Source organism: Vipera berus (genome assembly GCF_964194415.1).
Source record: "Vipera berus genome assembly, chromosome: W".
NCBI classification, from domain to species: domain Eukaryota; kingdom Metazoa; phylum Chordata; class Lepidosauria; order Squamata; family Viperidae; genus Vipera; species Vipera berus.
Genome location: NC_138210.1, coordinates 57,915,459 through 57,942,448, shown reverse-complemented (window position 1 = coordinate 57,942,448; position 26,990 = coordinate 57,915,459). Strand labels below are relative to the sequence as shown.

General features: G+C 45.9%; 1 protein-coding gene across 1 annotated transcript; it reads left to right on the top strand.

Moving 5' to 3' along the window:
* Positions 1-709: 709 nt before the first annotated feature.
* LOC308676314 (sulfotransferase 1C2-like) lies at positions 710-19,082 on the top strand (the record flags this gene model as incomplete). Its single annotated transcript, XM_081342127.1, has 8 exons — positions 710-715; positions 3,522-3,696; positions 5,492-5,620; positions 5,693-5,790; positions 14,028-14,154; positions 17,604-17,698; positions 18,170-18,350; positions 18,970-19,082. 8 exons carry the CDS (start codon positions 710-712, stop codon positions 19,080-19,082), a joined length of 924 nt encoding a protein of 307 aa, XP_081198253.1.
* Positions 19,083-26,990: the final 7,908 nt, after the last annotated feature.

The window sequence follows — 26,990 nt, the reverse complement described above, 5'->3', positions numbered from 1 at the left end:
CGGGATTTGACCTGCCAAACTGCCGACCTTCTGAACGACAAGCTCAGTGTCCTAACCCACTGAGCCACCGCGTCCCTTAATCTAGTTACTGTCCTGCAAAATTCCCACCCAGTACTACTAAAGGAAGTTAGTCAGTTTGATGTTAAGGCACTAGGCTAGACAATGGGAAACGGAGTTTTAGTTCTGCATGAAGCCAGTTGGATAGTCACTTTCTCTCAGCCCTAGGAAACAGGCAATGGTATACTGCTGAAAATCTGCAGGAACCTGTCCAGGCAGTCACCAGGTGACTCAAAGACACACACACACACACACACACACACACACACACACACACACACAGAGATGCTGGGGGAGTGTGATGTATATGTGTATATGAACTCTTGAGCCCAAACAAACAACTAAGATCTACACATGGTGCTTATTTGTTATTGCATAGGGTTAACGTATTAAAAGTTTACAAATTTCATCTTTCAATTACCAAGGCAAGCACACTTGCAAATATGGTTTTTGGCTTCCATGGCTTCCTTGAAAAATAAAAAAGAAGAATGTTTCCTCATTCTGAACAGTAATCTGACACACACAACAATAGAAAACCACGAATGCTTTCTTATCCCATTTACTAACTCAAACGAAGGGATAAAGAAATTACCTTGGTGATCTGGAAAATTATGCAATTGCACCTGTTGTGTATTTTGGAATGAATTGCTTCATGAAGGTAATTTGTCAGCTGATTGGAACTTGAGTATAAATCTGTAGTTCTACATATTGGATCTTATCTATAGTTTCCTATATCCTATACTGTAAATCTATGGCAGAATGGAGTAAGAAAACAGATATGTACATGCCATAATTAAACCAGTGGCCATCAGATTCCATATAACTTCTTCCATTTCTGTCTTGCCATTACCTTGTTAAGCTCATCTTGCTCCTCTTCCATAGTACTGCTATTTCCTCCCCTTAAGGTAAATGCAAGAAAGAAAGTCAGGTGAAAAGTAAAATTCTAATGAATGCCCAGTTCTTATCAGTACTATTGGAAGAAGAGACTTCCATCTTTGGGTGCATAATGACCTGCTTCAAATTCTCTGACTCAAATTTAAGATACATCACTTGGAAGGGCAGGAATAATCTGTATAAGAAGGTGGAATTCTCCATTTCCCATCTGATAGTCACCTGGAACTAACTTGAAATGAAAAGACATAGTCACCTAGGTGTTAGTCAAAGGACAGGTTGCTAAAGTATAGTTTCTCTACTTGTACAAAACGAAATTAATTCACTTAGAACCAACCATCTCTTTCTGCAAACCCTTAATGGATGATACAGCACCTCGACCTTTGAGTCCCCAACTCAGTTGCTTTATCAGTTGAGAAGTGATTCAGATCTCAGCTTCATTTTTCCTGGCTAATTTACTTGGACTTCAGTAAGTCATTTGATAAAGTAGATCACAACCTACTACTTGATAAGATAGAAAAATGTGGGTTAGATAGCATCACCACCAGATGGATTCATAGCTGGCTGACAGGCCATACTCAGCGTGTGATCCTCAATGGAACTGTATCTACATGGAAGGAAGTATGTAGTGGGGTGCCCCAGGGCTCTGTTCTGGGCCCAGTGCTCTTCAACATCTTCATCAACGATTTGGATGAGAGGATAGATGGGGAACTCATCAAATTTGCAGACGACACCAAGCTGGCAGGAATAGCCAATACTCCAGAAGATAGGCTTAAAATATAGGAGGATCTGGACAGACTCGAACACTGGGCGCTATCTAACAAAATGAAATTCAATGGTGAAAAAAGTAAGGTTCTACATTTAGGCAGGAAAAATCAAATGCACAGGTATAGTATAGGTGGTACCTTGCTCAACAGTAGTAACTGTGAAAGGGATCTCGGAGTCATAGTAGACAATCACTTCAATATGAGCGAGCAGTGTGCTGCAGCTGCCAAAAAAGCCAACACAGTGCTAGGCTGCATTAACAGAGGGATAGAATCAAGATCAGGTGAAGAACTAATACCACTTTACAATGCTTGGGTAAGGCCACACCTTTTTTTGGTCTCCACAATGTAAAAAAGATGTTGAGACTCTAGAAAGGGTACAGAGAAGATCAACAAAGATGATTGGGGGACTGGAGTCTAAAACATATAGGGAACGGTTGCTGGAATTGGGAATGTGTAGTTTAACGAAGAGAAGAGTGAGGGGTGACATGGTAGCAGTGTTCCAATATCTCAGGGGCTGCCACAAAGAAGAGGGAGTCAAGCTATTCTCCAAAGCACCTGAAGGCAGGACAAGAAGCAATGGATGGAAACTAGTCAAGGAGAGAAGCAACCTAGAACTAAGGAGAAACTTCCTGACAGTTAGAACAAATAATTAATAATAATAATAATAATAATAATAATAATAATAATAATAATAATAATAATAATAATAATAATAATAATAATAATGTTAACCAATGGAACAACCTGCCTCCAGAAGTGGTGAATGCTCCAACACTGGAAGTTTTTAAGAAGAGACTGGACAGCCATTTGCCTGAAATGGTATAGGGTTTCCTGCCTGAGCAGGGGGTTGGACTAGATGACCTCCAAGGTCCCTTCCAACTTCTTCTTCTTCTTCTTCTTCTTCTTCTTCTTCTTCTTCTTCTTCTTCTTCTTCTTCTTCTTCTTCTTCTTCTTCTTCTTCTTCTTCTTCTTCTTCTTCTTCTTCTTCTTCTTCTTCTTCTTCTTCTTCTTCTTCTTTATTTATTTATTCATTCATTCATTTATTTATTTTCACTTTTAGTTTGGCAGAGCTTATTTTGCACATACATCATACAGCCTCTATCCACCCTAGACATTCTAGTTAAATGGTGAGCTAAGGATCCTATTCGGCTCAATCATATTAGCTACCATAGCTAATTGTACAGAACACTGGTGTACAGAACACTGTTTGTACCCAGGATGTGGAAGTTCTTCTAAATAATGCAAAAGATTCCAAACCCTAGGAAAAAGTATATTTAATGTGTTTATTTTGCTATCACATACATAGAAGCGTAAGGGACTTTTGTTTTGAATAAGTATTTTGTTAAAAAAAACAGCAACATTTTAGCAGCCAGTGATAACAATAGTGGATGTGCCTCCTCTCTCTCTTCTCTGGAATTCAGCACATCTGGAACCATTTCTCAACCGATACAGCAACTGACATTGAATGGAGCTGGGGACTCAAAGGGTGAATGGTTAAGTTGTTCATTTAACATAGGGGAAGGTCCAGGCTCAAAGTGTAGATTTAGGATTAAGTAATATCAGTAAGCAAACATTTTTCTCCATTTCAGTCTTTACTACTCGGGCGCTTGGGATCTACAGACCTGGAAGAAAGCCAAACCCCAAGGCATATAAAAAGAAGAATTATTGGTTGGCCTGAAGGACAGGAACCAAAAATAATCTTTACCTGTTGGCAAGATCAGAAAATTGAACCAAGCAAAAGAAAGGCACTGGGATAAAATCCGGGAAGCGAAATTTACTGATATTTTCTTTTTTCTCCACAACCAGAATATGGAGCTACCGTCTAGCCTGGAAGATTTGGACCCCAAATATGTCACACGTTGCTCACTGATAGAGATTGAAGGAGTTTCTTTGCCCACCACAACCGCAGAACACTGGGATCAGATAGAAAGCTTCCAGGCACGGCCGGATGATCTTCTCATCTGCTCTTACCCCAAAGCAGGTAAACGTCAAGGAGATAAATGGGGGACCCTGACATCAAAGTGGAGAGAGGGTTCCTCCCCCAGAAGGCCCTGGAAATAAAGGTCTACCTGCTGTGCTGCTTTAGCGTTTTATTTAAATGACATTTAAGGAATTCATGAGTAAAAGGACATGCAAAAAACATAACTGGACTGTTTTTATTGTTGGGCTTACAAAACAACTGATACTAGAGCAAAAGAAAAGGCTTGAGGAAGGAAAAGGGGGAAATCACTTTGATGATAGTTGATTCAGTAGACCAGGCTGATGGAACTTTGACAATCATTTGTCTGAAATGGTATAGTGTTTTCTGCCTGAGCAGGGGGCTGGATAGAAGACCTCCAAGGTCCCTTTCAACTCTGTTATTCTATTCTGTTCTGTTCTGTTCTGTTCTGTTCCGTTCCGTTCCGTTCCGTTCCGTTCCATTCCGTTCCGTTCCATCCCATTTCCATTTCCATTTCCATTTCCATTTCCATTTCCATTTCCATTTCCATTTCCATTTCCATTTCCATTTCCATTTCCATTTCCATTTCTATTTCTATTTCTATTCTAAATATACTGCATGTACTCTGGTCCATTGTATTCTGCTTTTTCCCACATCTATTATCTCTCTGGGATTATATGATCTGCAACAGTGGTTAATATCTGTAGCTCAGGTGTAGGATGAGGGTGAAGACTTGTTCTCTAAGCTTGTGGGATGGTTTTCGAACATTTTGTTAGCAGGCTAGGTGACATCTTCAATGAAATGATACAGCAGTTGATACTGAATGGAGCTGGGGATTCAAAGGATGAGGGGCTAAGTTGTTCATTTAACATTTACCTACCGACCACATGAAGCCCTTATAAACAGAACAACACTGACACGGACATCCCCTAAAAACTTCGCTGAAGATGTTACCTAGCCTGCTAACGAAACATTCAGAAACCAACCCATAATGTGACCTTTCTTTCTTCCTTCCTTCCTTCCTTCCTTCCTTCCTTCCTTCCTTCCTTCCTTCCTTCCTTCCTTCCTTTCTTCCTTCCTTTCTTTTTCTTTCTTTCTTCCTTTCTTTTTCTTTCTTTCTTCCTTTCTTTTTCTTCCTTCCTTTCTTTCTTTCTTTCTTTCTTTCTTTCTTTCTTTCTTTCTTTCTTTCTTTCTTTCTTTCTTTCTTTCTTTCTTTCTTTCTTTTTTCTTTCCCTTCCTTCCTTCCTTCCTTCCTTCCTTCCTTCCTTCCTTCCTCCCTTCCTTCCTTCCTTCCTTCCTTCCTTCCTTCCTTCCTTCCTTCCTTCCTTCCTTCCTTCCTTCCTTCCTTCCTTCCTTCCTTCCTTCCTTCCTTTCTGTTACTGGATTTAACCTTAATCTACTTTTTCCCTTCTTAGGGTAAAGATGGTTTCTCAGAAGCTCTTTCTGTAGCAGCTGTGAACATCTGGATGATGGAGAGAGGATGGAAAGGGTGGTCAAGATGGCAGTCATGACCACACACTTGAAGCCCCACCCCTTTTAAAACATGAGAGAGAAAGAGAGAGGGTTTCAATTCATACTGATTGCTATCTTGACTTTCTTGACCCTGCTATGGATGCCCCATGGAAGAGTAGACCTTCAAGGTTTTACACTTGCTGTGAACCAGGGCTTTTTTTCTCATAGAATGTTCAGAACGGAGTTCCGGCACCTTTTTTGGATGGAACCTTGTAGGGTAGGCAAAGCAGGTTGTATGACATGTGTGAGTTCTGGCACCTTTTTCTTTTACAAAAAAAGCACTGCTGTGAACTCTCCATTTTCTACTCTCTCCTCTTCTTTCTAGGGAGCACCTGGTTGCAAGAGACTGTGGACATGATCCAAAATGCAGACAATCTGGAGAAATGTGCTCGAGCCCCCATCTACAAGCGGATGCCCTTTTTGGATATGTTTCCTCCAATCACCTTCCCTTCAGGTGAGTATCTACGGTGAGGAGGATGAAAAACTTGTCAAAACCTGCCTGAACATTTTGTCCCCATTGTTTCAGACTTGGACAATGCAGAAGCCAGGCCTTCTCCACACTCACTTAAAAGTCACCTGCCAGTTCATCTCCTGGCTCCATACTTTTGGGAACAAAAGTGCAAGGTCAGGACCATTGGGAGGGAATGGTAGGACACCGGCTTAATCTAAATTGAGATTCCATATCAGTACCTCCTTCTATTTCCTGGCTTGATTGTGGGTAAAGGAGAGGATAGTCACAAAGAAGTGCAGGGTGAGAACTTAATAGGATGTTGGGCGCAGTTTTGGTGTCTGTGACTTAATGAAGAATTTATGAAATCTTGACCAAATCAATGCTTCTCATTCAACTTTCAGAGTTTGTATGAGGTTAGGAGTTCTTTAACAATGTTTGTGGCTTGGTCTTTTCTTCTTCATGTCAAGATTCTGACGGATCAGTCTTTTATTAGCCCTATAACATTGGCAATCCTTGCTAGGAGAAGCTGGAGTCTGAATTCCCCTCCCCCTTAGCACAATATGTTAAGTTCAATTCTCCTCCTTTTCATTGCTGTCATAAATCACATTCTCCAATTAATTTGAAGGGTCAATTTTCCCTTCTGTTAGACAACCCACCAAATTATTATCTTCTCTTATAATAACAATAACAATAACAATAATAATAAGTTGGAAGGGACCTTGGAGGTCATCTAGTCCAACCCCCTACTCAGGCAGGAAACCCTATACCATTTCAGGCAAATGGCTGTCCAGTCTCTTCTTAAAAACTTCCAGTGTTGGAGCATTCACCACTTCTGGAGGCAGGTTGTTCCACTGGTTAATTGTTCTAACTGTCAGGAAGTTTCTCCTTAGTTCTAGGTTGCTTCTCTCCTTGACTAGTTTCCATCCGTTGCTTCTTGTCCTGCTTTCAGGTGCTTTGGAGAATAGCTTGACTCCCTCTTCTTTGTGGCAGCCCCTGAGATATTAGAACACTGCTATCATGTCACCCCTCACCCTTCTCTTCATTAAACTACACATTCCCAATTCCAGCAACCGTTCCCTATATGTTTTAGACTCCAGTCCCCCAATCATCTTTGTTGCTCTTCTCTGTACCCTTTCTAGAGTCTCAACATCTTTTTTACATTGTGGTGACCAAAACTGGATGCAGTATTCCAGGTGTGGCCTTACCAAGGCATTGTAAAGTGGTATTAGTACTTCACGTGATCTTGATTCTATCCCTCTGTTAATGCAGCCTAGCACTGTGTTGGCTTTTTTGGCAGCTGCAGCACACTGCTCGCTCATATTGAAGTGATTGTCTACTAGGACACTGAGATCCCTCTCACAGTTACTACTGTTGAGCAAGGTACCACCTATACTATACCTGTGCATTTGATTTTTCCTGCCTAAATGTAGAACCTTACTTTTTTCACCACTGAATTTCATTTTGTTAGATAGCGCCCAGTGTTCGAGTCTGTCCAGATCCTCCTATCTTCTGGAGTATTGGCTATTCCTGCCAGCTTGGTGTCGTCTACAAATTTGATGAGTTCCCCATCTATCCCCTTATCCAAATCGTTAATGAAGATGTTGAAGAGCACTGGGCCCAGAACAGAGCCCTGGGGCACCCCACTACACACTTCCTTCCATGTAGATGCAGTTCCATTGAGGACCACACGCTGAGTACGGCCTGTCAGCCAGCTACAAATCCAACTGGTGGTGATGCTATCTAACCCACATTTTTCTATCTTATCAAGTAGTAGGTTGTGATCTACTTTATCAAATGCCTTACTGAAGTCCAAGTAAATTATATCTACAGCATTCCTCTGGTCCACTAATTTTGTCACTTGGTCAAAGAATGCAATAAGATTTGTCTGGCATGATCTGTTTTTGACAAACCCATGTTGACTTTTAGTGATGACATTGTTTGCATCAAGGTGTTCGTTGATTTGTTGTTTGATTATCTTTTCCAGAATCTTCCCAGGTATTGAGGTCAGGCTGATAGGTCTGTAGTTTCCTGGATCTATTTTTTTCCCTTTTTTGAAGATGGGAACTACATCAGCTCTCTTCCAGTCCTCTGGTAGTTCCCCAGTGCTCCAGGATCTTTGAAAAATATAGTTCAGTGGTTCTGAGATCATGTCTGCCAGTTCCTTGAGAACTTTGGGGTGTAATCCACCTGGTCCTGGTGATTTGAACTGGTCTAGGCTGGACAGATGTTCACTTACCATTTTCTTGCCTATCTTAACTTGTGTTTCTATTCTGGTTTTTATGGCACTGGTTTTGGTAGGTTGGACTGTTTTTTCCCTTTATGTAAAGACAGATGCAAAAAACGAGTTAAATAGTTCTGTTTTCTCCCTGTTGCTTGTCACCTTCTTGCCACTTTCCCCCACTAATGGACCAATCATTTCCTTAACTTTTTCTTGTTTTTTATATGCTGAAAGAAGCTTTTTTTGTTAATTTTTACTTTGGTCGCAAGCCTTAGTTCATTTTGAGCCTTTGCTTTTCTCACTTCATCTTTGCAGGCATGGGCTATTTGCTGATATTCTGACTTAGTTATGTGCCCCTCTTTCCAATTCTTATACTTGTCCTTTTTATCTTTCAATTTATCAGAGAGTTCTTTATGCATCCATGCTGGTTTCTTTTGAGAGCTGTTATTTTTCTTCTTTGTTGGTATTGTACTAGACTGGGCCTTTATTATCTCACTTTTCAAAATTTCCCAGCTTCTTGAGTTGTTTTCCCCTTTAGGACTCTCATCCATGGAATTCTTCCCAAGGTCTCTCTAAGTTTATTGAAATTAGCTCTTTTAAAATCCAAGACTCTAGTTTGGCTGTGTTCTATTGCTTGTGCTTCCATAATGTTGAATTCCAATATTGCATGATCACTTCCCCCCAAGGTTCCTGTGGCTTCAACATTTTCTATCATTTCATCTCTGTTTGTGAGAATTAAATCCAATATGGCTAATCCCCTAGTTCCCTTCTCTACTTTTTGGGAGAGAAAGTTGTCTGCTAGGTTTGTCAGGAATCTGTTTGATCTTCTACTTGGTGCAGAGTTTGTGTCGGGCCTCGGGAGCCCGACACTCGAGGGGGGGCCCCTCCGCCTCCCCAGCACCCCCCGCCTGCCGCCCGCCGGACCTGCCTGCCTCCCCAGTGGTCCGCGAGATTCCCGAGGTCGCGCCGGACGGAATCAGCCCCGTAGCGGCCCGGAAGGCTCCGGGGGCCGCGCCGCCGCTCCGACCGTCCTCCTCCAAGGCCGCACAACAGCTGACTGCGCCTGGCGGCGTGTCGGCGGCCCGGAAGGCTCAGGAGGCCGCGCCGCTGCTTCGGCCGTCGGCCTCCACCGCCGCACAACAGCTGACTGCGCCTGGCGGCGTGTCGGCGGCCCGGAAGGCTCCGGGGGCCGCGCCGCCGCTTCGACCGTCCTCCTCCATGGCCGCACAACAGCTGACTGCGCCTGGCGGCGTGTCGGCAGCCCGGAAGGCTCAGGAGGCCGCGCCGCCGCTTCGGCCGTCGTCCTCCACGGCACAGCAGCTGTCTTCGCCTGGCGGCGCGTCGGTGGCCCGGAAGGCTGCGCCGCCGCCCCGGTTGTCTTCCTCCGCGCCACAGCTGACCGGCGGAGGCTCGGCCCCACTCACGGCGGCCCGGGAGGGTACAAGCGCTACGGCTGACAGCGGGACCGCCGTTTCGGGAGCCCGCTGCACGACGCCGGCCCTTCCCCGGCTTTGGCCACCGGGACTACGTTTGGCAAAGCAGGCCGAGACACTGGACAGTCGGGTGCAGGGCTGTATGACCTGGGAGCCGGCGGGTCCGTTGGGGGCAGGCCCCCTCCCGCCGCGGTGCCTGGGTGGCTGGGAGCCTCGGGCGTGAACGACCACGGGGGGTTTCGGAGTTGGGCGCGGCAGGGAGGTGGTGAGGGGGTGGAGCACGGTGACGGCAGCGCACGGGAGGAGGCTTACCTGGTTGGGCGGCGGGCGAAGGGACTTGTAGGGGAGGGGTGGGAAAGTTATAGGGAATGGGAGGGCGTGGACGTGTTTGGGTGGAGTATGGGCGGGTGTTTTGGGTGTGTATATAACAGCGTTGGCAGCAGGTAGCGGCCAACGCTGGCTTTGTTTCTTGTTGCGGCTGTTGCCTTGGAGAATAAAGTGCTTGCAGATCGCAGCGGAGGTCTCTCGTTCCTGTGTTCGGCACTCTGCCCTGCTTGCTGCAGGACGAGCTTTGACAGAAAGCCATTTTTATGGTCCGTCCTACGACACCCGAACCCTGACCTGCCCTACGTAGTGCAGGCCGATGCGAGTGACGTGGCTGTTGGAGCTGTCCTTCTGCAGCGGCACGCGACGGGGGAGCTACGGCCCTGCGCTTATGCTTCCAAGAAACTGACCACCGCGGAGAGGGCTTGGGCTATCTGGGAGAAAGAGGCTTTCGCGGTCCGCTGGGCCTTGGGGACGTGGAGACATCTGCTTGAAGGGGCTAGCCAAGAGTTCGAGGTATGGACGGACCATAAAAATCTGGAAGCCTTACAAACGCCTCGCCGACTGTCCCCAAAGCACGTGCGGTGGGCCCAGTACTTTCGGCGCTTCCGGTTCCGGCTCAAGTATGTGCCCGGGGGTAGGAACTTCCTGGCAGACGCCTTGTCCCGGCTACCTCAATATGATTGCCGGAAAGAGGAGGTGGTGCAAGCACTGGTACCGCCACCCCGCCCGGTGGACGGGGCGGAGCACAAGGCCAACGCCTTAACAGACAACTTCCTGCAGGCCTGCGAGGGGGCACTGGCAACTGATGAGTGGATGCAGGTGCACCCCGATACTCTCACGGTGCGGGATGGTTTAGCTTGGCACGGGGCCAGACTGTATGTGCCTGCGGCGGTACGGGATCGAGCGCTCTATCAGTGCCATGACGCCAGGCAGGCAGGCCATTACGGATTCGTAAAAACCCTACATTTGGCTTGCCGCCAGTTCTGGTGGCCAACCATGAGGCGAGACATCGAGAGCTACGTGCAGAGATGCCGCGTTTGCGCAACCACCAAGCCCTCCACCAACAAACCGGCAGGCCTTCTGCAACAGGTGGCGGACCCCATACGGCCTTGGCAGGACATTGCCATGGACTTTGTGGTCGAACTACCGGAAAGCAAGGGATACAACGTTTTGTGGATGGTAGTAGACTTATTCTCGAAACAGGCCATTTTATCCCCTGCAAGGGGTTGCCTTCGGCCCGTCGGTTGGCCTGGCTGTTTGTCCAACACATTTACCGTCTCCACGGGGTGCCACGACGTATCATCTCGGACCGAGGGGTGCAGTTCACGGCCCGGTTCTGGAAGGACTTCGTGCGTTACATCGGAGCGACACAGGGCCTGAGCTCGGCGTACCACCCAAGCACAAATGGGGCTGCGGAACGTGCAAACGCGGCAGTGGAGCGATACCTGCGTTGCTACGTCTCATACCAGCAGTCTGAATGGGTGGATCTGCTAGCCTTTGCGGAAGTAGCCTACAACAACGCGGTGCATAGCAGCACTGGGTTCTCCCCCTTTAAAGTAGTCTCAGGTTATGAATTCGTCCCCATCGCAGGTTGTGATCAGGGTGCCCCTGCATCCTGCACACCTGGGGAGTGGATGCACCGGTTGGAGGAAGTATGGGGGATGGCAAAGAAGGCGTTAGAGCGGGCTGCAGGGACATACAAAGAGCAGGCAGACAGAAAGAGACGACCATTTGCACTCCCTAAAGTAGGTGATCTTGTATACCTCTCCACGAAGTACCTGCGGCTACAGGTGCCCTGTAAGAAGTTAGGGCCCAAGTATCTCGGGCCGTTCCGGGTTACACAGGTGGTAAACCCTGTCACCGTCAGGCTTCGGCTACCCCCCCTCCTTGGGAAGATACACCCCGTCTTCCACAGTAGCCTGCTGAAGCCTGCTACAACTGCCACTGCGGCGGTGGGGGAGGGCGGCCCAGGGCCTGTACACGGCGACCACTATGAGGTACAGGAGATCCTGGACTCCCGAAAACGGAGGGGGCGGGTGCAATACTTGGTGCTCTGGAAGGGATACCCCATGGAGGAGGCCACCTGGGTGCGGGATGGGGATGTGTGCGCACCACGCCTTCTCCGCACGTTCCACCGAAAACATCCAGGGAAGCCGGGAGGGACCCAAGGGGAGACTGCAGGTCACATAACGGAGCACTCACCTCTCTCTCCTTGCATTCCAGGTGGGCCCCTGGTAGAGGGGGCAGCATGTCGGGCCTCGGGAGCCCGACACTTGAGGGGGGGCCCCTCCGCCTCCCTAGCACCCCCCGCCTGCTGCCCGCCGGACCTGCCTGCCTCCCCGGCGGTCCGCGAGGTTCCCGAGGTCGCGCCGGACGGAATCAGCCCCGTAGCGGCCCGGAAGGCTCCGGGGGCCGCACCGCCGCTCCGACCGTCCTCCTCCAAGGCCGCACAACAGCTGACTGCGCCTGGCGGCGTGTCGGCGGCCCGGAAGGCTCAGGAGGCCGCGCCGCCGCTTCGGCCGTCGGCCTCCACCGCCGCACAACAGCTGACTGCGCCTGGCGGCGTGTCGGCGGCCCGGAAGGCTCCGGGGGCCGCGCCGCCGCTTCGACCGTCCTCCTCCATGGCCGCACAACAGCTGACTGCACCTGGCGGCGTGTCGGCGGCCCGGAAGGCTCAGGAGGCCGCGCCGCCGCTTCGGCCGTCGTCCTCCACGGCACAGCAGCTGTCTTCGCCTGGCGGCGCGTCGGTGGCCCGGAAGGCCGCGCCGCCGCCCCGGTTGTCTTCCTCCGCGCCACAGCTGACCGGCGGAGGCTCGGCCCCACTCACGGCGGCCCGGGAGGGTACAAGCGCTACGGCTGACAGCGGGACCGCCATTTCGGGAGCCCGCTGCACGACGCCGGCCCTTCCCCGGCTTTGGCCACCGGGACTACGTTTGGCAAGGCAGGCCGAGACACTGGACAGTCGGGTGCAGGGCTATATGACCTGGGAGCCGGCGGGTCTGTTGGGGGGCAGGCCCCCTCCCGCCGCGGTGCCTGGGTGGCTGGGAGCCTCGGGCGTGAACGACCACGGGGGGTTTCGGAGTTGGGCGCGGCAGGGAGGTGGTGAGGGGGTGGAGCACGGTGACGGCAGCGCGCGGGAGGAGGCTTACCTGGTTGGGCGGCGGGCGAAGGGACTTGTAGGGGAGGGGTGGGAAAGTTATAGGGAATGGGAGGGCGTGGACGTGTTTGGGTGGAGTATGGGCGGGTGTTTTGGGTGTGTATATAACAGCATTGGCAGCAGGTAGCGGCCAACGCTGGCTTTGTTTCTTGTTGCGGCTGTTGCCTTGGAGAATAAAGTGCTTGCAGATCGCAGCGGAGGTCTCTCGTTCCTGTGTTCGGCACTCTGCCCTGCTTGCTGCAGGACGAGCTTCGACAGTTTGTCTCACAGTTGATATCAGGGTAATTAAAGTCCCCCATTACTATTGTGATGTGCTTCTTACATACCTTAGTTAGCTGACTAGCAAAAAGTTCATCTACAGTATTTCCTTTGCTTGGTTGGGCGGCCTATAGTATACACCTATGGCAATGTCATTTCCCCCCCTTTTATATTGACCCAAATGCATTCAAGTTTACAGTTTTCATCTTATTTCATAACGACCTTGAGAGACATTGTTCCTCCTCCTTCCCAGCAATAACTAATTCTAGCTTTAACAGTAACACACAAATTTAACATATGAAATAGCTGCTTCTTACGGGAGCACCTGCTGCCAGCGTCATCTTCCCTTCGTCCTGTGCGCTCCCACAGAGAGGGCCTCCTCAGGGTGCCGTCGGTCAGAGAGTGTCGGCTTGCGGCCCCCAGGGGGAGAGCATTCTCTGTGGGCGCGCCTGCCCTCTGGAATCAATTACCGGTTGACAGTGCTTTTTTTGTAAAAGAAAAAGGTGCCGGAACTCACACATGTCATACAACCCGCCTTGCCTACCCTACAAGGTTCCACCCAAAAAAGGTGCCGGAACTCCATTCTGAGCATTCTATGAGAAAAAAAGCCCTGCCGGTTGAGCTCCGGAAGGCTCCCGACCTTCGCTCTTTCCGCCGTGATCTGAAAACCTATTTATTTGAACAGGCCGGCCTGGTTTAAGGGTTTGGGGTATTTTTAATTATTTACTTAGGGCTTAAATTAATTTAATATTACTTTTAACTTTTGTATGTAGTGCTTTTATTGCCCTGTACACCGCCCTGAGTCCTTCGGGAGAAGGGCGGTATAGAAATTCAAATAAATAAATAAATAAATAGCTGCTTCTTCATCTTTTGTCAAAGCAAGAACATTCGATGTTAGCAGGGTTGACACTAGACACTATAGGTAGAGCACAGGCCGTTACCTCACATAGGAGCAAGAGGGAGGGAATGGCTTGAGAATTGCTTTTGCATTCTTCCTTGTTTGCCCCTTTTGTTCAGGTAATCTATATCGCCAGGAATGTCAAGGACACTGTGGTTTCGTATTTCCACTTTCATCACATGAACAAAACCTTGCCACATCCAGGAAACTGGGAAGAGTTTCTGGATAAGTTCCTCGCTGGGAAGGGTGAGTAAAACCTGGAGAGTAAAACCTGCCTCAGTGAATGCTCCAACACTGGAAGTTTTTAAGAAGAGACTGCACAGTCATTTGTCTGAAATGGTATAGGGTTTCCTGCCTGAGCAGGGGGCTGGACTAGAAGACCTCCAAGGTCCCTTCCAACATTATTATTGTTGTTGTTGTTTATTTTATTTATTTATTTTATTACATTTATATACCGCCCTTTCCCGAGGGACTCAGGGCGGTTTACAGGGTGATTAAAAAACCAAGATACAAAAATTAAAAACAAATTTTAAAAAAAAATTATATTTGTCCCTGCATAAATAAAACCCCAGTTAAAATAAGATTAATCCTCAGCCTGGGCCAGGGAGCTCGAAGAGCCAGGTCTTCAGGCCCCGGCGGAATGAACGGAGGTCGGGGGCAGTCCTCAGCTCCACTGGCAGCTGGTTCCAAAGGGCATGCGCCCCCACTGAGAAGGCCCTATCCCTGGGTGTTACCCGCCGGCAATCTCTTACCGGTGGCACCCTGAGAAGACCCTGCCTGTGGGAGCGCACTGGACGAAGGGAACTTGATGCCGGCAGCAGGTGTTCCCTCAGATATCCCAAGCCATTGTTGATAATAATAATAATAATAATAATAATAATAATAATAATAATAATAATAATAATAATAATAATAATAATAATAATAACTGGTCTAAAGAACTATAGCTAGTCCTCGATTTAACAGTTTGTTTAGTGACTGTTCAAAGTTACAATGGCACTGAAAAAAGTTACTTATGACCATTGCAGCATCCCTGTGGTCATACAATCAATATTCACATGCTATTTATGACGGTTGCAGTATCCCAGGTTCACAGAATCACTTTTTGCAACCTTCTGACAAGCAAAGTCGAAGAAGCCAGAAACGTTTAAGTGCAGTGATCCACTTAATAACTGTGGCAAGAAAGTTCGTAAAATGGGGCAAAACTCACTTAACAAATGTCTTGCCCAGCAACAGACATGTTGGCATAAACCGAGGATTAATTGCATTTCCTCTGAACTGTGCCACATTCCTGAAAAACCGTGTCATAGAATGGTTTATCAAACTATCCCAAATGTGTGGCCATTTGCGGGATTATGTTATTTTCAAATGTAGAATAGAATTGACAAAAAAACTCTTTATCAGGAAAATAAAAAGAGCCTTGGTGGAGCAGTGGGCTAATGCCTCCTTAAGTAACACCAGCTGCCTGCCATTAGTGCAGGTTAGAGTCCCACCAGGCTCAAGGTTGACTCAGCCTTCCATCCTTCCGAGGTAGGTAAAAAGAGGACCCAGATTGTTGGGGGCAATTAAGCTGACTTTGTAATAATGCCGCTTGGGGACCCCCGAAAGCCCTAATAAGCAGGCGTATACATAGAATGAAGGCTATTGCTAAGCACATTGATTTGTGCTTCTTGGATTGTAAGCCACCCTGAGTCTTCGGAGAAGGGCGGGACATAAATGGGATTAAAAAAAAATATCCAGCAAAAAAGGGTGCATGGGTCGCTGATTTGGGGGCCATGACTGAAAAAGGTAACGAGCTGTGAGAGTCTTCAGTCTTGCACAATTAGTGCTAACTTATGAATAGATATATCAACTAGACTGTAGTAATTCCCTTAATTGCAAGATATGCACTTCGAAGGATAGATGGCATGTTAGCCCTCTAAGGCGTGCAACACCTCATCACAGACAAAAGGAGTCCCTGTGCAAATATTTGTCTGCAATTTATCTGCAATTTGCAGTCAACATGCTGACCCTCAGATTGTGTGGTATTGGGAGTGTTTATTTATAAGGTGCAAATAAGATTATCAGTGAATATGATAAGTCTTGTTCTATAGGTAGTCCTTGACTTATGACCACAATGGAGCCCAAAATTTCTGTTACTAAGTGAGACAGTTGTTAAGTGAATTTTGTCCCATTTTTATGATGTTTCTTGCCATAGTTGTTAAGTGAATCACCACAGTTGTTAAGTTAGTAATAGGGTTGTTAACTGAATCTGCCTTCCCCATTGATTTTGCTTGTCAGAAGATCGCAAAAGTTGATCACATGACCCCAGGACAGTGCAAGGGGATACTGCAACGGTCCTAAGTGTGAAAAACTATCACAAGTTGCTTTTTTCAGTGCTATTGCAACTTCGAACAGTCAAATAGAATAGAATAGAATAGAATAGAATAGAATAGAATAGAATAGAATAGAATAGAATAGAATAGAATAGAATAGAATAGAATAGAATAGAATAGAATAGAATAGAATTTCAAAGGGACCTTGGAGGTCTTCTAGTCCAGTGCCCTGCTCAAGCAAAAGAACTTATGCCATTTCAGACAAGTGAATGTCTAGTCTCTTCTTAAAACCCTCCAGTGATAAAGGGCCCACAATTTCTGAAGGCAAGCTGTTTCACTGGTTAATTGTCCTCACTGTTAGGAAGTTTCTCCTTAATTCCAGGTTGCTTCTCTCTTTGATTAATTTCCAACCGTTGTTTCTTGTCCTGCCCTCTGGTGCTTTGGAGAATAATTTGACCCCCTCTTCTTTGTGGCAGCCCCTCAAATACTGGAATATTGCTATCATGTCACCCCTATTTTTTCTTTTCTTTAGATTAGCCAAACCCAACTCCTGCAGCCGTTCTTCGTATGTTCAAGTCTCCAGACCTTTGATCATCTTAGTTGCTCTTCTCTGAACTTTTTCCAGTCTCAACATCTTTTTTGTAGAATGGTGACAAAACTGGTTGCAGTATTCCTGGTATGGTCTCACTAGGGTTTTATAAAACGGTACTAATACTTCATGTGATTTTGATCCTATACCTCTGTTTATACAACCCAGGATTGTATCAGCTTTTTGGGCTGCTGCAGCAACTGCTAGCTCATATTCAAGTGATCATCCGCTAGGACTCCAAGGTCCCTCTCACAGTTACTGTTTTTGAGCCAGGTCTCACCTAATCTGTACTTATTATACCTTTGGTTTTTCTAGTCTAAACATAAAACTTTTCTCCACATTAAAATTCATTTTGTTGGATAGGGCCCATTGTTCAAGTTTGTCAAGATCTTTTTGGATCATGAGCTTGTCTTCTTTCCTGACTTCATCTTTGCATGTTCTGGCGGACTACTGATAATCAGCCTTAGTTATGTCTCCCCCTTTCCTTTTTTTGTACTTGTCCTTTTTGTCTTTCAGTTTGTCTGAGAGATCTTTGTGGAGATCTGCTGGTTTCTTCTTGAATTTCTTGTTTTTCTTTTTCAGTGGTATTGTGCTGGAGTGGGTTTTTATGGTCGCATTTTTCAGAGTTTCCCACACTTCTTGAGTTATTTTCCTCTTTAGGATTTTCATCTTAAATGAACCATTCATCTTAATGAACTGTTGTAAGTTGAGGACTACTTGTATTTTCTTTCTTTCTCCTTGAGAATAGAGGTACAGGTAATTTTCCAGTGTTCTCTTATGTCTGTTTCTAGTTATCTGCGGCTCATGGTTTGACCATGTCTGTGGCTGGTGGGAGGCCAAGAAGCGTCACCCAATACTCTATCTCTTTTATGAAGACATGAAAGAGGTGAGAAGCTTCCCTTTCCTTAACAAAGATACCTGCTGCAAAAAAAAGAGAGCATCATTCAATGATACAGATCAGTCTTTCTCAATGTGGGTCCGTGGGATTTTAAGGTTCTGCAAGCGTTGATGATTAGAAAAATAATAAACTTTGTTTCTTGAACTTTATGCAATAGCAGCATTACCAGGAATGGGAATGCTTATGCACCACAACTTAGCTGCCTGCCTGTCATGTTGTTATTGTTGTAACTGGATGATAAATGTGAATCGTGTAATGAAATTTTCACTTTGTTTTTATTATTTTTATGCAATATTCCCCTGAGGCTTGAAAATAATTTTAATAATTCTTCCTAGCTAAACGTTTGAGAAAGGCCGACAAAGATTTTGGATTAAGATGTTCAAACAAACACGGCAAATCTCCTGCCAGTAACCTGGTCACATTTTTCCTTCCTGTTAACCATTTCAGCTTTTTCCCTAGGATCCAATTCGGGAAATGAGTAAAATAGGCCAGTTCCTGGGATTAGAGATTCAAGAACCAGTTCTGAATCAGATTTTGGAGCGTACCAAGTTTGAGACCATGAAAGGAAACACAATGGCTAATTTGGCTAATGTGTCGCCCTGTCTCATGAACCACACCGTGTCACCCTTCCTCAGAAAAGGTGAGGATGGAAACTAGATTGCAACTGACAAGGGGGCAGATGGAGAGAGTGAACAGAGCAATTAAACTTCAGCCTTTCAAAATGCGGCAGGGAGGGTCTTGGCTAGCAACTCTGACAGAGACCTGATGTGATAGCATACAGTATGGGAAAGACTTTTGGAGGTTGGACAAAGAGATGCTGCCTAGGGAATGGTCAAAAGAGACAGTATAATCTGCAGCTGGACAGTGGGTAGGGCAAGAGGCTCAGGAGGGACTCATCCTGATATTCTTAAGCTGTAAAAGAGATGGCAGGAAGTTGTACTTTCAGACTAGCAAGATTCTGTCAGTGTAGCTTTAAATTAAGTAGAATGAGCTTATCTGGTCTTGTTTCATATCTGTCTACTCTACCTGGTAAGGCTGACACCTGGGGAGGCTTTAGTCCCAAATCCATGGTGGGTGTCAAATTTTGGAAAGGCGATCCTTGCAATGTTGAAATGCAACCGAGAGGTGTGGGAAACAAACAGGAAAGGTGAGCTCCTACAAAAAAACAAGTTATCTAAATCCTGCTGGGCTATAATGGCAGAAAAATAGCAGGGGAAACCTGGCAACTGAGTTTGTTTCTCCCCCCCTTCCCTCTGCAGGCATTGTTGGTGACTGGAAGGAGCACTTCACAGTGTCTCAAAGTGAGCAGCTGGATGGCATCTGTAGTCAGTTGCTGGCAGGCAGTGGCCTGACTTTCCGCAGAGAGTTGTAAAAGCAGCTCTATCTCCTCCACGCAGCCTTCTCAATCAAGCTTGCTTAAATTATTAATCTTCCTTGCATTTGATAAAATAAGCCATGGGTACCACAAATTATAATCCAAGCTTTACTGTGCATGTCTTTAAAAAACTAATTCTTGTTCAAAAACATTTGTCATTGGCAATTCCATTTCCTTTTGCTGAAATTATCTTAATGGGTTGCTTGGTCTCTCTCTCTCTCTCTCCCTCTCTCTCTCTCTCTCTCTCTCTCTCTCTCTCTCTCTCTCTCTCTCTCTCTCTCTCTCTCTCTCTCTCTCTCTCTCTCTCTCTCTCTCTCTCTCTCTCTCTCTCTCTCTCTCTCTCTTCCTGTACTGTATGCTGGAAAAAGGAGGGTTGTCCAGTTTTTAATTTAAAAACTTCTCTCTAATTTTTACTTAAATTTTCTTTTCAATTGCTCAAAACAGCTGCTAGTAGAAAAAGCATTTCAAAAGGAAAGTGGGAGGAGAAGAAAAGAAGGCGAAATAACACTTTAAAAATGCAGTCACTTTTCTGAGATATTTTCCTGATATTTCAATCACATAGGGAAGGGGCAAATATGGCTCTCTTTCATATATTTTATGTTTATTTTGAAAGGGACACGGTGGCTCAGTGGGTTAGGACGCTGAGCTTGTCGATCAGAAGATCGGCAGTTTGGCGGGTAGAATCCCGAGTGCCGTGTAGCAGAGTGAGCGCCTGTTACTTGTCCCAGCTTCTGCTAACCTAGCAGTTCGAAAGCACATAAAAATGCAAGTAGAAAAATAGGGACCACTATGGTGGGAAGGTAACAGCATTCCGTGCGCCTTTGGTGTCTAGTCATGCCGGCCACATGACCACAGAGACGTCCTCGGACTAGCGCTGGCTCTTTGGCTTTGAAACGGAGATGAGCACCGGCCCCTAGAGTTGGAAATGACTAGCACGCATGTGCGGGGGAACCTTTACCTTTATCTTTATGTTTATTTTATTTACCATTTTTTATTTTATTTACTATACGTTTGACTGTTTTTAGATTGTTATGGTGTTTTTACTAGTTGTTATATTTATGTGCTACCCAGAATCATGGTTTTGCGAAATGGAAGGCTTGATAAATATGCTAAATAAACAAACAGGTAATTACACATATATGTGCACACTACTCTCTTACAAACACACGACATACTAGTACATACATTCCTTCAGACGGAGATGATAGATGAGGAGATCCAGTAGCAAAAACCTACTACTGTATTGCTTATTCTATAATAGGAGTTTTGCCCAGCTAAATATGATTGCTGGCTCAGCTTCCTCCATGGAAACTGAAACTGGGAAATATTTCTCTCCCTCCCCCTGACCACATATCTCTTATCCAGCATGCAGCAAGGAAACAAGTCAAACACATTTGTGTCATTTTGCAAGCACAAGGGAATTTATGTGGACTTAAAAAGATAAAGATGTGCATGAATAGAGTGTTCCCCTGGTGATTTGCAACTGGCTGACAAATCACACTCAAGTGTTGTTAATGGTACTACACCTACATGGAGGGAAGTAAGCAGTGGGGTACCACAAGGTTCTGTCTTAGGCCCAGTACTCTTCAAAATCTTCATAAATTACTTAGATGAGGGAATAGAAGGGGACACTAAGCTGGCAGGAACAGCCAATACCCCAGAAGATAAGCTCAGGATCCAAGAAGATCTTGACAGACTTGAACAATAGGTCCTATCCAGTGGTGGGATTCAAATATGTGAACAACCGGTTCTCTGTGTGGATGCCACTTCCAGAAGTCTATTCTGGGCCTGGGCAACAAAAAAATTACCTACTGGTTCTGCCGAACTGGTGAGAACTGGCTGAATCCCACCACTGGTCCTATTCAACAACATGAAATTTAATGTGGAGAAAAACAAGGCTTTACACTTAGGCAGGAAAAACCAAAGGTACAAGTAAAGATTAGGCAATACCTGGCTCAAAAACAATAACTGTGAGAAGGACCTTGAAGTCCTATGAGTTGCTGAGGTTGAGAAACGCTGCTTTAGAGAAATGAGAAAGTTGCGAAATAACATTAATATATAAGAATTCCTCTGCTGGAATAGTGTACAGAGATACCCTGCTATAAATAACAGTGTGAAAGAGCAAATTCACCATCAGATTAAGTAGTCATTTGAATCCCTCCTGGGTTCCAGGCGGTTAAAACAGCCCCACTCTCTCCTTATAAGAAAAGGCAGGCACAGCCTCAGAAAAGGCAGGCACAGCCATACTTCTCTGTGTATTAATGACTGAGCTGTGGAGGTGGTTAGCAGCTGTTGTGATTCAGGGTCAGCCTGTGGGTTCGGCAGTTGGGTCGGATGACTCAGAGGAAGAGGAGGGGGGTGTTGAAGACCTTGCTGAGGGGATTGGACAGTTTGATGAGAGCCCTCAGCCAGGCCCCTCCCACTTGGTCACCACGGAGACCCAGCTGTGTGAGCCTGACAGCGTGGATGAAGATGACCCACAGCTGGCCCTGTTCAAGGACACCCGACGCAGGAGGCAGTCAATTAGGAGTAAACAGAGGAAGGCAATGGGGCTTCTCGGAAGGAGGCAGAGAGAAGCCACGCCCTGAACTCTATATAAGGGGAATGTGTGGGGAGGGCTGGTTTGCTGAAGGCAACCGCTTGGATAGTTCGTGTTTCTTAAAGCTCCTGTTTCTTGGTTCGTGTCTTGTTTGTTTTTGTAGCTATAAATTTGGCAGGCGTAATTCCAGCCTCTTGCCATTTGTAAAGGGGTTGTCCCTGCCTTTTCTGCAGGGCCGGTAGCAGGCTGGTACAGAATAGCAGTGTCAAGTTTCTGGGTGTGCAGCTAACGAGTACATTCACTTGGTCGCTCAACAGTGAGACACTGGTGAAGCGGGCACAGCAGCGCCTGCATTTTCTGCGTCGCTTGAGAAAAGCACTTCTTCCTTCCCCTGTCCTGACCACTTTGTACTGTGGGACGATCGAGAGCATCCTGTCATACAGCATCACAGTCTGGTTTGGAAGCATCACTGCTTCAGACAGGAAGGCGGTGCAGAGAGTGGTGAGGATGGCCGAAAAGATTGTTGGCATTTCCCTCCCTTCCATCCAGGACATAGCACATAAGCATTGCTTGAGCCGGGTCCGCAAGATTGTCTGGGACAATACACATCCTCTTCACAACCTGCTTTCCTTGTTAAGAGCAGGCAACAGAATTTCATTTTTAATGGCCAGTGTGTTCACAGTAAAAAATGACAATAAAGATTATCTTATCTCATAGATAGTCCTCAACTTATGATCTAAATTGAGCCCAGAATTCCAGTTGTATGTTTTTTACATTTATGAATAGAGGCATCATGTAATCAGACCTAATTTTAGGACATTGCTTGCAGCAGGCACTAAATCAGTTTTCCCTAATGAATGGGTTTTTAGTGGGAACTGGTAGTAAATGCTGGAAATTGGCAAAAGAACAAACAAAAACAAATCGCAATTACAGTAAAAAAAGGACCCTTCTTTGTTAAAGTTTTGCCTTAACTTGCATATTACTGGTCTTTGGCAGGTATCCAGCTTGTTAGCTGGTAGCCAGAAGTGCTGGCACAGATGTTTTTCCAGGAAGCAGTATGTACCCAGAGGAAGTTGGACCTACTCCATTTTCATACAGTACATTCCCCCCCACCCATGGTTTTGGCCCTGCTGCTCTGAAAATGTGGAGAGGGTGAGAGGGTGAGGAATGGGAGTAACTTTGGATAGTGAGATGGCTGCCATATCAAATTAGTAAATACACAAAATGTCCAGTGCTGCACCAATTTATTTCTGGGGCATTAAAGCAGCATGTGTCAAGCAGATGTTTGGGAGATTGATACATATATGTTGAAAATGCCACTTGTAGCTTCAGTCCTGGAACATCTAAGTTGTGTGTGGGGGGTAACCTTAATTCATGGTGGTAGGAGAAGAGAAGAGAAAGGAAAAGAGGGAGAGTAACTCCTTTGCTGTTGGTCACGGAGGTCAGAGAACCGACCACAAAAGACCATCGTGATTTTTCCATTCTGTGGGAGAAAGTGGGACTTCTCAATTCCAGGAAAAAAGGCACCCCAAAGTACAGTGACAAATAAGGTATATGGACTTAAGCTGTATTTCAATAGCTTGTTTCATTGTGTTGAAAGAAAAATCTTCATCAGGGTCCAGTCCAAGCCAGGAATAAACAAAATTGAGACTTCTTTAGAAAGAAGATTGTAGTTTATTGAACAACAGAGCCAGACAGAAATTTGCCTCTGGGAAAGCTGACCACGTGTTGCTGGGAGTGGTAGGTTTTTATACCTTCTCGGGCTTTCGTATTTGGAGTTGTTCCTGTGGCATGAACGACCTGAGTTTCAGTGTGCCCTTTCTGATGGTGGTGGGTTAATCCTATTATACCCTAAAGGTCATATCCTGCTTCCATGTGGCTGTGGCTGATGGCTATCTCCTGTGTTGGATTTTTTTGGCTAAGGGGTTGCTGGTTCTAGGCATCTTTGTCTTTCTAATCCCATCAGCTCTAAGCTCCCTGGCTCCAATCATTCTGAAAGGATTATCAAATCTGCATTTCTACAGACCTGATTTCTGCTTGGGGCAGAGAGACTTGGGTTTGCTTTCCTTTGGGGAAATGCATTTAATATCCCCCCCCCAAATATTTCCTTCTCTAGGAGGGTGGGTGGGTGCTGACTTTCAACAATAATGATCTGGTCAGGGAGACTTGATAAACAACTTTTAAAGTGTTAATGCAAAAAGGGGAAGGCACTAATAGAGGCAGCAGAAAAAAGATCCCTGTAGTGGCTCCAAAAAGGGGGAGCTTCCAACCCATGGAGATCTAAAACCAGGGCAAAAGTTCTGTTAGATCAGGGATGTCAAACTCAATTTCATTGAGGGCCTCATCAGCATTGCCATTACTGTTGTGTTCGGATCGACGACACGCACAGCGAGGTATTGCAGCAGTGATGTTTATTGATACACGTGGAGCCGACTGGGGATCCCCGTCCGGGTGGCTCAATATATGTCCAGCAGCCGCTGGACGCTAGCCAACCCCCGGCCAGGAATCTCCCGCCAAAGAAACAACACCCAACCCAGGGTCGTGGATTTCCCGCCGGTGGGAAACTACTCCCCTACTAATCTACCTATTCAACAATTACCTTCAGGGGGCCGGGTGGGTGTGGCCAGGGTGGGAGCAGCCTACTGGGTGGGCGTGGCTGGAATTCATGTGGCCTACTGGGTGGGCATGGCCAGCTCTACATCATTCGCGTCAAGGGTACCTATGGGGGCCTGGGCAGGAGTGGGACAGATGTGAGGGTCTCTGGCAGACAGAGATGGGACTGGGGAAAGTGCCAAGGCACGGTCCACTGGAGGAGCCTCACTGTTCCTCTCAGGCCATGTGGGGGGGGCTGGACGGTGGCACGGAGATCAAATGCCCAGCCCAATCCTCAAACACCCACGGCACTAAGCCCAGCCCCACTTACCCAAGGGGGTGCCCAGCTGCACTTACCTCCTCCTCAAGGCTGCTTCTGCTATGCTTGTTCTCCTTAGCCAGGTTGCTCATGATGGGTACGAGAGCAAAGTCAAGAGGGAGAGCCACTCCCTCTCCATGTGAGGAGACCTGGCTTTGTATCCAAAGCTTCCTTAGCAATAGGATGGGAGACCCCAGGAGGAGGGGGCAAGGGGATGGTGAAAGGGCAGCAGGGAAGGACTAAAGCAGGACTTCCCTCAGACCCTCCCTCTCCTTCCTTCCTTTTTTCCTTCCTTCCTTCCTTCCTTCCTTCCTTCCTTCCTTCCTTCCTTCGAGTGGTGGGAAAATATTTGAGATGAGGGAGGGAGAAAAACAGGCAAGAAACACAGCTGGAGAAGTGTCATCCTTCATGAGGAATGAAGAAATGCACCATCACCTGGAAGTGGCCAGCACATGGCACTCGCCTACTTCACATATCCGGCTTGGTGGGCTCTAGGGGAGGGGATGCCATGAGCAGCATGAGAGTCGACGTTACCTGTGCAGTGCTGCCCAGCCCCCAGCCTGCCTGGTTTTGGCAGGCAGCAGGGTGCTCTCCTCACAGTGCAGAGAGGCTGAGCCGGGTGGCATGAATCTGAAGAAAAGTGCAATGCTGCCCAGTGCCTAGCCTGCCCGAAGTAGGCAGGGCCATGTGCTTGCCACTTCCAGGCAATGGTGCATTTCTTCATTCCTCACAAAGGGTGATACCTCCCCAGTGTGCGCCCAGGGGGCGGGATTGACACGGCAGGGGCTGGTCCCTTGATGTATCCAGATGGCCTTGTGGAGCTAATACTGAATGTGTTTCAGCATAGATGGCCACCACAAAATTATACATTGGCTCCCGGCCAGCCTGGGCCAGGGCTAAGGCAGCAGGGGCCATTTCCTCACTGTCTCCAGGATGGGTTCGCGGGCCACATGAAGCCACTTTGTGGGCTGCATCTGGCCCCCGGGCCTTGTGTTTGACATGTCTGTGTTAGATGGAAAATAAATTTATAATGTCCAATATTCTGTGCCAATTCTTTTAAATGTTTGGTGTCACTTTGAGCTTCCAGTCAGGTCTGCACATGCCTCCAAAATTCTTCACAGCCATGTTTATCTTCAGTATATAACCACTGGCTGCCCATTTTCAAGGGTTGTTTCCTGCCTTAGCTCTTAGTTTAGTGCATCCAGGTTTTTGTGATTTCTAATTAATATTGGACAGTGTGCAAGCCAGGCTATTAATATTTCTTTTTTTTATTAAAAAGTTTTACAATACATTTTATTTTTAACAAACAAAACACAACCCCACCCCACCCCCTTCCCACTCCCCAACCCTCCCCAACCCCTCCCTCCCTTCCCCTTCCCCCCTCCCCGACTTCCCAGAGCTAAGTACAGGGCATAAGAATACAAACAATTTTTTTAAAAAACATTTGTATTATTGTGTTTTATTGTTGTTAGCCACCCTGAGTCCTTCGGGAGATAGGGCGGCATATAAGTCCCAATAATAATAAATAATAATCTACCTTATGCAAACAATCATAAACTATTAAAACTATCGCACTTTAACTCTTATAAATTAGCTCCAAACAGTATAAATATCACATCAATAATTATTCTAATGCTGGATAATACTTTTTAGTCCCATATTTACTCCACAGTATTTCTCTGTTGCAAATAGTCTTTCAAGTACACTAAAATCTTTGCCATATCCTCCAAGTTGGGAACTTTTACAGTCCATTCTTCTATAATCGGCAGTTCTTCCTTCTTCCAATATTGCCCTACTAAAAGTCTTACTGCCGTAATTAAATTCAACATCCGCTTGATATCCATAACAGTAGTGTCAATAAAAATACCCAATAAGAACAATTACAGACAAAACAAATTTACATCAATCATTAAAAAACCAATTTTCTAATCTTCTTTCCACCTGGTCTGTAATTTTCCATACTAAAACCAAGTTTATACAATCTTTCCTTCTCTTAAGATATTATACAGCTTCAAGTACCATACATTCCTTTCCAAACTTAAAATTTTCTTATATGTAATCACATCATTTTTATATTTTCTATTACGTGTTTCATTATTGCCCATAAAAGTAGCTTACAAGTTAACTTGCATCTATACTGTTTCCCAAACTCTCAACAGAGCATATCTTAAAATATATACCTTAAACACATTATCCACCTTCTTATCACACAGTAGATATACATACCAACCAAATAACAAATCATGACCTTCAAAATTTCAGTAAGCACTACTACAATTCTTCCCAATTAAGTTTTCATAATTATTTTAAAATTAAAACAACATAAAATATTACAAAACATAATTATTTTATATAACTCTACATTTGAGGGTGAAAAATATATCCCCAAATATTTAACCCTTTTAACAATTTCAATTCCCGTTTACTCTTCTAAAACCACCTTTTATGATCCTTA